The sequence below is a fragment of the Mobula birostris genome, chromosome 6, assembly GCF_030028105.1.
Source record: "Mobula birostris isolate sMobBir1 chromosome 6, sMobBir1.hap1, whole genome shotgun sequence".
NCBI lineage: Eukaryota > Metazoa > Chordata > Chondrichthyes > Myliobatiformes > Myliobatidae > Mobula > Mobula birostris.
Window position 1 is genome coordinate 119,866,694 of NC_092375.1, and position 13,728 is coordinate 119,880,421.

At 44.3% G+C, this 13,728-nt stretch overlaps 1 protein-coding gene across 2 annotated transcripts in view; it reads right to left on the minus strand.

Moving 5' to 3' along the window:
• Positions 1-13,728, minus strand: part of lss (lanosterol synthase (2,3-oxidosqualene-lanosterol cyclase)) — a 106,264-nt gene that overhangs the window by 76,883 nt on the left and 15,653 nt on the right. For both annotated transcript variants that reach the window (XM_072261168.1, XM_072261169.1), the window contains exons 3-5: positions 11,445-11,583; positions 8,373-8,481; positions 2,903-3,024 (exon numbers count right to left, since the gene is read on the minus strand). In XM_072261168.1, coding sequence (XP_072117269.1) covers positions 2,903-3,024; positions 8,373-8,481; positions 11,445-11,583 — 370 coding nt within the window. The remainder of the gene's footprint in view (positions 1-2,902; positions 3,025-8,372; positions 8,482-11,444; positions 11,584-13,728) is intronic.

Genomic DNA, 13,728 nt, shown 5'->3' on the forward strand with positions numbered 1-13,728 from the left:
GAAGTTTGGTATGGGCCCCCAATCCCTAAGGACTTTCTACAGGGGCACAGTTGAGAGCATCCTGACTGGCTGCATCACTGCCTGGTATGGGAACTGTACTTCCCTCAATCGCAGGACTCTGCAGAGAGTGGTGTGGACAGCCCAGCGCATCTGTAGATGCGAACTTCCCATTATTCAGGACATTTACAAAGACAGGTGTGTAAAAAAGGGCCTGAAGGATCATTAAGGACCCGAGTCACCCCAACCACAAACTGTTCCAGCTGCTACCATCCAGGAAACAGTACCACAGCATAAAAACCGATACCAACAGGCTCCGGGACAGCTTCTTCCACCAGGATATCAATTGTATTTCTATGCTATATTGACTGTCCTGTTGTACATACTATTTATTACAAATTAATATAAATTGCACGTTGCACATTTAGACAGAGACGTAATGTAAAGATTTTTACTCCTCATGTGCAGGGTGTAAGAAATAAAGTCAATTTAATTCACTGAAAGTCGGCACCAAACATGATGGCCATCCAATGTGAAAAAGATAACGAGCTATACTAATAAAACATTAAAAAAAATAAATATCTAGAACACGAGATAAGAGTCCTTGAAAGTGAGTCCATAGGTTGTGGGAACAGTTCAGTGATGGGGTGAGTGAAGTTATCCCCAATGGTTCAAGAGCCTGATAGTTGAGGGGTAATAACTGTTCCTGAACCTGGAAGTATGTGTCCTGAGGCTCCTGTACCTTTTTCCTGATGTCAGCAGAGAGAAGAGAGCATGGCCTGAATGGTGGATGTCCTCGATGAAGGATGCTGCTTTACTGTGACAGCTCTCCACGTAGACGTGCCCAGTGGTGCAGAGGGCTTCACCTGTGATGGACTGGGCCACATCCACTACTTTTCGTAGGCTTCGCCATTCAAGGGCATTGGTGCACCACACCAAGCTGTGATGCAGCCAGTCAATATACTCTCCACCACACATCTACACAAGCTTGTCAAAGTTTGAGATGTCATGCTGAAACTTTGCAGAATTCTGAGGAAGTAGAGGTGTTGCCCAGCTTTCATTGTAATTGAATTTACTTTCTCGGCCCAGGACAAATCTTCTGAGTTGATAACACCGAGGAACTTAAAGTTTCTGACTCTCTCCGCCTCTGATCCCCTGATGAGGACTGGCTCCCTGCTCCTGAAGTCAGTACTCAGCTCCTTGGTCGGTCTTGCTGACAATGAGTGAGAGGTCATCGTTATGGCACCACTCAGCCAGTTTTCAGTCTCCCTCCTACACACCAACTCATCACCTCCTTTGATTCGGCTCACGACAGTGGTGTCATCAACGAACTTAAACACGGCACTGGAGCTGGGCTTAGCCTCACAGTCATAAGTACAGGGGACTACCTGCCTTGTGGTGACGGAGAATCCCCTCTCACCTTAAGTTCAATGCCATCTAGTTTCATCGATTCCCCTATCCTGGGAATAAGACTGACCATTCACCCTACCTATGTCCCTCATGGCGAAGGTCATGATTTTATACAACACTATAAAGTCACTGCTCAGCCTCCTTTGCTCCAGGAAGCATGTCCACTACCCTGCCCTCATTGAACCTCGTCAAAAAGCTCAACCAGATCCCCCAGACAAGTGCAAAGTGTCTTGCAACCAGAGGGAAAAGAACTGATTACATGCCCAGATCCAACAGCAAAGCAGCTGCAAGTGCCATGTTCATACCATCGAGCAGGATCACCTTCCAGGAGTAATTAGGAGCACCAGAACATATTGATGCAGTTCTACACTGCTGTTGTAGGGAGCTCCCTCACATCAGTCATTACAGTCCAGCTTGGTGCAACATCTCACAATATACGCAAACCACAGTGAACTGTCAGAACTGTAGAGAAAGCCACTGGCTGCAGTTTACTGTCATCGCAGGACCTGTACGTGTCCAGGACTAGGAAGCAAGCAGGAAAAAAGACTACCTACCTTGCCAGCTGCCTTTTCCAAGAACTCCTTTCTGGAGAGTGCTATAGGGCTATTGAAACAAAACTTTACCACATCTTTAAAGTTTCTTCCTCCTGTCAGTTAATCTGATCAACCATTCTAGTTAGCCACCCCACCCTCTCTATATTACTTCAGTCACTGCACTGTACTGGAAACACTTTAACCCACTCTATAGAATGCTGTTTTAATTGTAAATATGAGATGGCATTTACGTGTTTATGCAGATTTTATACCATATCTGTGCTTTAACCTTTATTTTTATATAATTTTCTATGCTTATAATTTGTTGAATGTCATTTTTTGCAGTATGTCGCTCTAACTTGAGCCCAACACATACACACACACTGATGCAATCACGAGGAAGCCATGCCAGAGGCTCGATTCCGTAAATCGAGGAGCTTGAGGAGATCTGGTACGTCAGCAAATTTCTGTAATTGCAGAGAGTATTATTACAGGTTGCATCCCAGCTGGGCACGGAGGCTCCAATGCACAGGATTGCAAAGGGGCTGCTTAGGGTTGTAGACTCAACAGATCCATCACAGCTACAACCCTCCCCCACCACTGAGGACACCTTCAAGAGGCAATGGCTCTAGACAGCTGCAGACATGACATGTCCTTTTCTCGCCCCTCACTCACTATATGTGGAGGAGGCACAGGAGTCTAAAGGCCCACAACAGCTTCTTCCTCTCTGCCAGCAGATTACTGAGTAGTTCATGAGCCCATGACTCATTATTCTACTGTTTACTTATTTTGGAGTTTGTAGTAGTTTTATGTCTTTGCAATGTATTGCGACCACAAAATCCCAAATTTCACATCTTTTAACTCTGTGATAATAAACTTAATTCTGAGGCAGCTGGGTGTCCCCCCACCCCACCCAAAAAAAAAGTTCCTTGCAAGCTGCTCTTCATCATTTAGAACCCAACCTTTAGTATGAAGGTTATTTCTCGCTCGGACCAGATCAGTGTCGTCTGGATCAACTCCCAGGATTCGCAGGGCTGTGTAATTCAAAGCTGTTCCAAATACTGTCGACTTGTCTTCCACGTGTCTGAGGTACAAATCAGAACACAACTCATATTTGTAACTGGATTCAGCTGCACTAGCCAAGAGCATCAGAACTATGGACCAATGAGACTAACGTCAGAGACAGGAAAGTTGATGGAGAGACTGGATATATTTGTACCTTGAAAAGCAGGGACAGATTAGTGATAATTAGCACGACTTTGTGTGTGGTAGATTATGTCACACAAATTTAATTGAGCCCACTGAACTAGTGTGATATTGATGTTAAGGATACTATCAGAACGAGCTATTCAAGTGCAAAAAGATTTGGTTGTTTGTTTTATCGACTACACAAAAGCATTTGATAAAGTGAAGCGCAATAAGTTATTTGAAATATTACAGAAAACTCTAGACCTATATTCAAAAGACCTCCACCTAATCAGAAATCTGTACTGGGAACAAACTGCCGCTGTAAGAATAGATGGAGAAGTGAGTCAGTTTACGAAAATCAAGAGAGGCGTTAGACAAGGGTGTGTTTTCTCCCTGATTTATTTAATGTGTACGGTGAAACAATATTACAAAAAATAAGAGACATCTTGGGAATCAAAGTTGGCGGTGAAAACATCAATAATTTCAGATATGCAGATGACACTGTGTTAATTGCAAGTATGGAGGAAGAACTACAAAACTTAATTGATATAATTGTTGAAGAAAGTGCAAAAATGAGTCTACCTATCAATTGCGAAAAGACAGAATGTATGGTGATATCCAAAAAGAAGGAGAATCCTATCTGCAGGCTGAGAATAAACGGGGAAGACATAAAACAAGTACAGAACTTTTGCTACTTAGGAAGCTGGGTGACATCAGATGGCAGGTGTGACATGGACATCAAAAGAAGAATAGGGATGGCAAAAGACACCTTTACGAGAATGAAGAGTATACTGACCAACACTAAACTAGGCATGACAACCCGCCTCAGAGAACTGAAATGTTACGTTTATCCAGTTATGTTATATGGCTCAGAATGTTGGACAATATCTAGTAACATGAGGAAGTGAATTGAAGCAACAGAGATGTGGTTGTTGAGGAGGATGCAAAGAATATCATGGACAAAACAAATATCTAACGAGGATGTCATGAACAGAGCAAGCACAAAAAGAGAAATAATGTATGAGATCATGAAAAGGCAACGTACTTCATTGGACATGTGATTAGGAAAGAGGAGTTAGAATGCACGGTAATTATGGGAAAGATTGAAGGGAAGGAAGCAAGAGGAAGGCAAAGACAAATGATGGAGACAGCAGCCAGAGAACTAGACACGAATATCAATGAATTGATCCACTTGACCCGAAACAGGAGTGTGTGGACCATGGCAGTCAAAGCTCAAACTGGGCATGGCAGCTGAAGATGATGTTGATAGAGCTAGTGACCAAAAGGATCAATGAGGGTAGGTTAGTAGATGTCATCTATGTGGATAGGTCAGTCCAGAAGTTTAGAACACATGGGATCCAGAGTGAGCTAGCCATCTAAATTCAAAATTGGCTTGCTAGTGAGTCTCAGAGGGTGGTAGTGGTGGGTTGTGGTTCAGATCGGAGGCCTGTAACCTGCGGCGTGCTACAGGGATCAGTGCTGGGTCCTTTATTGTTTGTCATATATACTGATGATTTGAACAAGAATGTAGGTGACATGATAAGTAAGTTTGCATATTACACTAATATTTGGTGGAACAGTGGACAGTGAGGTGGTTTGTCTAAGGTTACAAGAGGATCCAGATCAACTGGAAAAGTGGACAGGGGAATGGCTGATGGAATTTAACTCAGGCGCATGTGAAGTGATGAATTTTGGGAACTTCAACTAGGGAAGGACAGGGAGTGTTGCTGAACTGACAGGCCTAGGGATACAAGTACATAGCTCCCTGAAGTGGTGAGACAAGTGGACAGAGTGGTGAAGGTATGTGGCATGCTTGCCTTTGTTGGCTAAGGCACTGAGTACATCATGTTGGTGAGAGTGCACTTGGAATGTTGTGTCCGTCTCCGGTCACAATGCTTCAGGAAAGATGCGATAAAGCTGGAGGGCGCACTAAAGCTTCAAAGGAGCTTTGCCTGGACTGGAAGGCTTGAGTTTATAGGAGTCTGGGGCTGCTTTCCTCACTAGAGTGAGAAGTATATAATATTACAGTTCTGTTCCCCAGAGTAGGGAAGTCAAAGGATTCAAGATTGTTTGCTGTCATTCTTCAGTACACAGGAATAAAAGAAAACAAAATGATTGTTACTTCAGATCTGCTTCGGCACAAAAAACACAATAGGTTTAAAGATTAGTTTATATACAATGGCTTAAAACTAGAGGGATTAAGCTTAAAGTGAGAGGAGAAAGATTTAAGGAGATCTGGGGGACAACCTTCTCCCACACAGTGAGTGCATGGTGGGTATGTAGAACGATCTGCCAGACAAGGTGGTGGGTGAGGGTATAATTACAACTTTTATATAACATTTGGACAGGTTTACAGATACAGGCCGAAATCGGGTGAATGGGATTAGCTACAATGGGCACCTTGGCCAGCATGGATGAGATGGGCCAAAAGGCCTGTGCCATATAACTTCATGGAACTATAGAGGTGCTGGCCTGTTGCCATAAATCTTTTTGGATGAAACCAGCACCCTGCATTTAAAACAAAGGTAAGATAGACACAATTTTTTTTTAATTCTGTTTTGGGAAAGCAGGTATTGCTAGACATTCTAGTATTTCTCAGTTGGAATTGCCCCCCTGAACAGAGCCTGCCTACTTCTAAGTCACATCAGGCAAATCGCTTTCCCTGCAGTGAGCTAGAAGGCCAGAGGGATTTTTAACTGCAATCTAGTCATTTTTCTCAATCACCATCAAAGTTAATCGCCTCATTATAGAAAAGGCATGGAAGTTTTAGAGAGGATGCAGGGGAGATTGACCAGGATGCTGCCTGGACTACAGAGCATGTCTTTTGAAGATAGGTTGAGCGAGCCAGGGCTTTTCTCTTTGGGGTGGAGGAGGATGAGAGGTGACTTGGTAGAGGTGTACAAGATGGTAACAGGCATAGATTGAGTTGGTAGCCAGAGAGTTTTTCCAGGATGGAAGGGAGCATTGTTTTAAGATGATTGGAGGGAAGTACAGGGAGGATTTCAGAGGCAAGTTCTTTACAAAGAGAGTGGAATGCCTGCTAGGGGTGTTGGTAGAGGCAGATACATTTGGGGCATTTAAAAAACTCTTAGGTAGGAACATAGATGATAGAAAAATAGAGGGTTATGTGGGAGGAAAGGGTTAGATTGATCTTAGAGTAGGTTAAAAATGTTCAAAGTTTGAAGTAAATATATTATCAAAGTATATCATTGTCAACATGTACTATCCTCAGATTCAATTTCCTTGCAGGCATTCACAGTAGAACAAAGAAATACAAAAGAATCAATGAAAAACTGTACACAAGACTGACAACCAATGTGCAGAAGAAGACAAACAGTGCAAATAAAAAAAAGAATAAATAAGATATATTAGGGAGATTTAAGAAAGCCTTAGTTAAGAACGTGGATGATAGAAAAATGAAGGATTACATAAGAGAGAAGGGTTAAATTGAAATAGGGTAGGTTGAAAGGTCATCACAACATTGTGGGCTGAAGGGCCTGTGCTCAGAGCCTCTTTAATTGAAAAGTAAGAGACTATTAACTGCCGCAATGGGATCAGAACCAAAGATAGAACTGCTGGAAGTGCTCAGTAGATCAGGCAGCGTGTGTTGAAAGAGAACTTTAGAAAAGCAGAGGTTTTGGCCCTCTTGAAGTTTCAAGTTTCAAAGTGCATTTATTATCAAAAAATGTATAAATGCTACAACTTTGAGGTTTTTTTGCTTACAGGGAGTCTTAAATCAAGGAACCCGAAAGAACCCAATTTAAATAAACAAGACCAACCCCCAGTGCCTACAGAGAAAGAGAAAAAAAACACAAAATAAATCATGTGAACAACAGAAGCAGGCAACAGCAACAGCATTGAGCCAAATTGAGTCCTTTGATCCAAATCCCTGGAGCGGCCTGGAGTAGGCCCAAAGCCTCGGTATCAGTTCATCATATTAGTGGGACACGTCGCTGCAAAGTTCACAGACACAGACATCCCACCTCTCCCGGAAGTTCCGGGAGTTTCCCGCATATTAATACTGGCTCCCTGATGCCCGCAAATTATATACAATATCCCAGAAATTGATTTTTTTGAGAGTGCGCGAGAGTGAGAGCAAGAAAGCAAGTGCAAGAGAGCGAGTGCGAGCGACCACGAGAGAGAGAGCAAGAGTGAGAGTGTTCCAGAAAAAGAAAATATAAAACGTACTTCACCCCAGACTACACTAAAGTGTACCCCTGCCTAACAGGGGTCAAAAATAATGACAGTGTTGCTCGCTGCACTGTTTGCAACAGTGACTTTTCTATTGCCCATGGTGGGTTAAGACTGTAAAAGACATGTTGAGGTGAGTTTAACAGGTGTCATTCATTTATTAGCATAGCGAACATTATTTAACCTAGCTGGCTGGCTGCTAAGGAGCTACTCTATTGCAGACATCCCACCTCTCCCAGAAGTTCCGGGAGTCTCCCACAAATTGATGGTGCTACCTCCCTGAAATGAGTTTTTGCAGAATGGGATGTCTGACAGACATGAAGCACAGCAGCCAGGGGCAGTCTCAAAGCCTTAGTGTCGTGGACAGAGGAGCCCCCAGACCATCTAGGCCAGTGTTTATATTGTGCCAACCTCGCTCTAGGACCCAGACCCTGACACTGCTGAATCGCCCCGGGCCCAGATTTCACTGCTGAAGGAGCCATTCTCAATCTCCGCAAATCAACTCAGCAATTTTAAGTGTGAAAGCATATTTACGTAGACAAATCCTGGGGACCTGACACTCCTGCGCACATAACATTTGTTGCTGCACAGCTGGAATTTTCTTTTATATAATGTCATTATAAAGAGCCACACAGTTTTCAGGCCGTGTAAAAATTTCCTGCTCAGAGCAAAGGTTGGTCCGGACAGTTGTTAAAAAAAAATTAGAGGGAAAGGTGGCGATTGTCATGCTTTGGTGGTGAATTCATATTGATGCAGTTACAACAAAGGCATACCAGGAGCTACTGTATATTTCATTAATTTAACTTTTATATACATCCCTTATTGTAATTTTCAGTGCATTGTATATATCGCACTGAACTGCTGCCGCAAAACAATAAGTTTCATGATATGTGTCACTGATATTAAACCCGATTCTGATTATTCAAGCGAGACTGCTGTGACTTGTCAGGGGACGCAGGCAGCTGAGCCTAACATCAATGCTGGGAAAATTAGCAGTGGGGACGGTGAAAGAGAGGATTTACCTGAACCTGGAAACAACTGATTGGTACTTACAGTCCCCAGCCTCCATCCGGGAGCTGTACCGAGCGTAGGTACCGGACCATCTCCTTCCTCTGGAAGTCTGAGAGAGGGATCTTTGCCACATGGCATGTAATTAGGAGACCTAAAAGATCAATGGAAACCTCAAGTGTCTTGAAATCATTTCCCAACATGACACTTCGCTGTCTTTGGCCCTAAAATTAAAGGTGCCTGCCCACTATTATCATGAACTGCTCCCGAGCCTTCCGAAATTCCTGACTCAGCACCTACAAGTCACTGGCATTGAAATATCTGACTCAGAAGCTAAAGTCACAAGTCATTGGCACCCCCTGATTTTCCCCAGAGGAAATGGCTACATTCTTTATTGTATGTTATTGAGAGATACGCACAGTAACAGGCCCAATCAGCCAATGCCACCCAGTGGTGGGGGTTGCACCATAAGACAAAGGAGTAGAATTAGGTCATTTGCCCCATTTTATCTGCTCTGCCATTCCATCAAACTCAACTTGGGAAGGTATGACAGCTCTCTCAGCCTTCGTTCTTCGCACAGGACATTTAAAAAAAAAACACAAAGGTATGAAACCCAAGCCTGAACATTTATGCAACACACACAAAATGCTGGTGAACGCAGCAGGCTAGGCAGCATCTATAGGAAGAAGCACAGTTGACATTTCGGGCCGAGACTCTCCGTCAGGACTAACTGAAGGAAGAGTTGGTAAGAGATTTGAAAGTGGGACAGGGAGGGGGAGATCCAAAATGATAGGAGAAGACAGAGGGGGAGGGATGGTGCTAAGAGCTGGAAAGTTGATTGGCAAAAGGGATATGAGAGGATCATGGGACAGGAGGCCCAGGGAGAAAGGGGGAGAGGAGCATCAGAGGAAGATATAGTGAGAGGGACAGAGGGAGAAAAAAAGAGAAAGAAAGGGGAAAAAATAAAAAAATGAAAAGAGATGGGGTAAGAAGGGGAGGACAGGCATTAACGGAAGTTAGAGAAGTCAATGTTCATGCCGTCAGGTTGGAGGCTACTCAAACAGAATATAACGTGTTGTTCCTCCAACCTGAACATTTACTTTCCTCTACTCTTACAAAGAAGGACATCAAAGGATATAGGGGGAAGACAGGAGATTGGGGTTGAAAGGGAAAATAAACCAGCCATGATCAAATGCTGGAGCAGACTCGAAGGGCCAAATGCTTTAATTCTGCTCCTGGGCCTTCTGGTCTTAACCAGCCTTGGAGTTCCTGTGCTGAAGGAACCACTGCATCTAGTGAAGCTCCCTCCTCAGATCGCCTGGGAAGCCGCACTAGCGCAGACTGCCTGAACGTGGTTTCAGTCAGACTGAGAGCACAGGCTCTCGGATCAAGGGTTACAGAGGGGCCAGCCCAACATGACAACCGAAGTGTTGTGTGGGTCTGAGCTTCAGCCTACAGCTAGAATGCTCACCCCTGGACTAAGCAAATGGTGTCTGCCCACCGCAGGAGACAGCAAGCAGCCGATGGCAAGAGAAGGGTTCTGGGTGGGGGTTGGAGTAGGGAATCCAAAAGGGAACAGCTGCGGAGCTGGGGCAGAGCGAGGGACAGAAGGCCCAAGTCTGCCTGCTCATGGAAGGGCACCACGGTTAGCTTGACGCTATTGCAGCTCGGTGCGTTCCCGAGTTTGAGGTTCAATTCCGGTGCCGTTCCGTAAGGAGTCACTGTACGTCCTCCCTGTGGAATGCGTGGGTTTCCCCTGGGTCCTCCGGTTTTCCTCCCACAGTCCAAAGACGCACTGGGCAGGTTAATTGGTCATTGTAAATTGTCCCGTGATTAGGTTAGGGCCTGCTCCACGCTGTACTGCTAAATAAAAATAAATAAATAAATCCCCGCAACATAGCCTGGTCCAATAGGTACATTTGATGTCAGAGAAATGTATACAATACACATCCTGAAATTCTTTTTCTTCACAAACATTCACAAAAACAGAGGAGTGCCCCTGTTTGGGATTGCTGCTGTGGAAAGCTGCAGCAAGCTAAGGGTTAATGAAATGTCCAGGCGAGAATAGTTTACACATAGTGTACAGGCAACCCAGGCAAGAGAGGCCTTTGAAGTGAGACGAACGATGGACCCAGCTGCCCTTCTCACAGCAGGGAACCAGAGCCATTCGGCTTGCTGAGGAAAGGTAAGGATGTAACGGAAGGATTGAAGGAACACACCAATTAGGAACAATTACTCTACCAATGTCAAGGTCTCATTGGTTATCAGCTTGTCATTTCAGCTCATTTCCTGTATCGTGAATGGTGACTGATCTTGCCAGTAAGGAATTCAAACATACACAGTTTGCCAAGTGGTCAAACAGCATTTCTCTGTTCAGATTTCAGAACAGTGGGGTGATGGGGGCCGTGCTGTTCTCCTACAGCACAAGAAAATAAAGTGTGTTTGAGGAACGAGGGCGAGTTTTCAGAGTCCAGTTGATCAGCGATGATACTGCCACTGAGCACGGAACCGAGACCTCACTCATTCTGTGGTAAGTGGTACGTAATGGACACCCTGTGTCAGATGAAACTTCAGACTGGAGAAATAAGTCAGCTGACACTAAATCCTGCACTCAATCCGTCCATTCTCCAGTTTGTTGTTAGATCTCTTCATAACAGGACATAGAACATTATACTACAGCCCATGATGTTGTGCTGACCTTTTAACCTACTCTAAAATCAACCTAACCCTTCCCTCCTGCATAGCCCTCCAGCTTTCTATCACCCTTGTGTCTATCTATGAGTTTCTTAAATGCCCCTAATGTATCTGCCTCTACCACTACCACTGACCCACCACTTTCTGTGTAAAAAACACTTACCTCTGACATTCTCCCCACTCACAGTACCTTCCTCCAATCACTTTAAAATCACGCCCTCTGGTATTAGCCATTTCTGACCTGGGAAAAAGTCTTCGGCTATACACTCAATCTCATCGCTTCCATCAAGTCACCTCTCATCCCCATATTCATTTTGATGCAGTTATTCCTCAAATATCTTCCCTGGGCTAGAGGGAATCAGAACACAGGCTTGAAGAAAGAAGGTCTAACCCCAGTCTAGTTTCAGAGTTCCTCTGACGAACCTGGTAGAAGGAAGAGTGGTCCACCATAGTCTCCGGCCCAATGTCCGTCCTCCGCCTGCAGTTTTGCATAAAACTGCATCCCGTGCAGAGCTGCCTCTTGTGGTGTCCCAGCATGCCCCAAATCGCAGGCATACTTACTCTGGAACAGAAAGACACAGCCCGAATTAAATTTATTTCAATATTTCATTTTGGTTCCACACCAGAAATTGTGTCAGCTATGCCCAAGATGGAATTTGACCAAAATTGAATATATTATTTTGATTTTTTAATGTTTAAAGAATAGAAATGACTAGTTCATAACCCAGATTTCGATAAGGGGCATGCTTAATTATCAGGAATGTGGAATTAGAAAATAATTTTCAGTAACACAAGAGATTCTGCTGATACAGGAGATCTTGAGTAACACACACTAACTGGGGGAGGAACACAACCGGCCAGGTAGCATCGCTGGAGGGGAATACACCATTGACGTTTAAAGCCAAAACCTTTCTTCAGGAATTTTCAGTATCTGTATATAGTTTTCTTTTAAAGATTATTTCGGTCCGCAGAACAGTGTTTGTAAGTAGCCGAGCAGAGATCTCCATACCCACTGTACGTTGACTGGGCGTTTGGAGGACAGAGCCATTGATCTTCTGAGGGCACTCCTGCGAGGAACAGAGAGGTGGGAAGAAAGCAAAGGGAAAATCACAAGTGCCTCCTGCAGACCCATGTCGGGTTTTTTGCTGACCATTTCCTATTGGCTTCTTCAGCATGTAAAGACATCACAGCCAAAAGCCCTCCCCATCTCTGAGCACATCAACAAGCAGCATTGCCACAAGATTAGCAGCATCCATCATCACCCAGGCCATGCCTTCGTCTCGCTGCTGCCATCAGGAAGCAGGTACAGGAGCCGTAAGTCCCACACCACCAGGTTCAGGAACAGCAATTACCCTTCAACCATCAGGCTCCTGAAGCAGTGTGGATAACTTCCCTCATCTCAACACTGAACTGATTCCTCAACCTGTAGATTCACAACTCATGCTCTCAGTATTATTTATTTATTTGCACAGTAGTCTTTTTTTTGCACATTGGTTGTATGAGTCTTTGTGTGTAATTTTACTTGTATAAAATAGATTGAATTCTATTTTAGAACACAATTCTATTGCAGATTGAATGTTGTATTTCTCTGTTTTACTGTGAATACCTGTAAGAAAACAAATCTCAGGGTTGTATATGGTAACATGCATGTACTTTGATAATAAATTTATTTTGAACTTTGAGAAAAGTGGGAAGAGCGAAAAGTTACAGATTTCATGGTATGAGTTACCAACTGCACTGACAAAGCCAAGCTGACCATCAGCTAAATGTTGCCAATATCCATCCAATCTAACTTGATCACTTTGCACTAACTATATTTTGTGTTCCAGTTGTGCTCTTTGTTAAAATTGTGCTTCATTGACAGTGAATTTATGTTTTTCTTGTGAGAGGTGCTTCTGCGTGATGTATATGCCTGTGATGGCTCTGCAAGTAACTTTTTCCATCGTACCTGTGCTTATGTGTACTGAGTGTGGCCACACTCAGGTTGGAGGAACAACACCTTACATTCCATCCGAGTAGCCTCCAACCTGATGGCATGAATATTGACTTCTCTAACTTCCGTTAATGTCCCTCCTCCCCTTCACACCCCAACCCTTATTTATTTATTTAATATTTTATTTTACCCCCCCCCCCCCTTTTTCTCTCTCTCTCTCTCTTTTTTCTCCCTCTGTCCCTCTCACTATAACTCCTTGCCTGCTCTCCACCCTCCGGGCTCCCCTCCCCCCTTCTCTCTCTCCCCAGGCTTCCCGTCCCATGATCCTCTCCCTTCTCCAGTCTGGTATCCCTTTTGCCAATCAACTTTCCAGCTCTTAGATCCAGCCCTCCCCTCCTGTCTTCTCCGATCTCCCTCTCCCCCTCCCCCTTTCAAATCTCTTACTATCTCTTCTTTAAGTTAGTCCTGACGAAGGGTCCCGGCCTGAAACGTCAACTGTACCTCTTCCTATAGATGCTGCCTGGCCTGCTGCATTCACCAGCAACTTTTCTGTGTGCTGCTTGAATTTCCAGCATCTGCAGATTTCCTCGTGTCTACCGAGAGGAATAAATGGTCCAGGTTTCAGGCTGAGACCCTTCATCAGGACTGGAAAGGAAGTGGGAAGAAGCCAGAATAAGAAGTCCCTTTCCAGTCCCGGTGAAGGCCCAAACTATCGACTGGTTATTGCTCTCCAGAGATGCTACCTGATCTGCCGAGTCCCTCCAGCTCACTGCG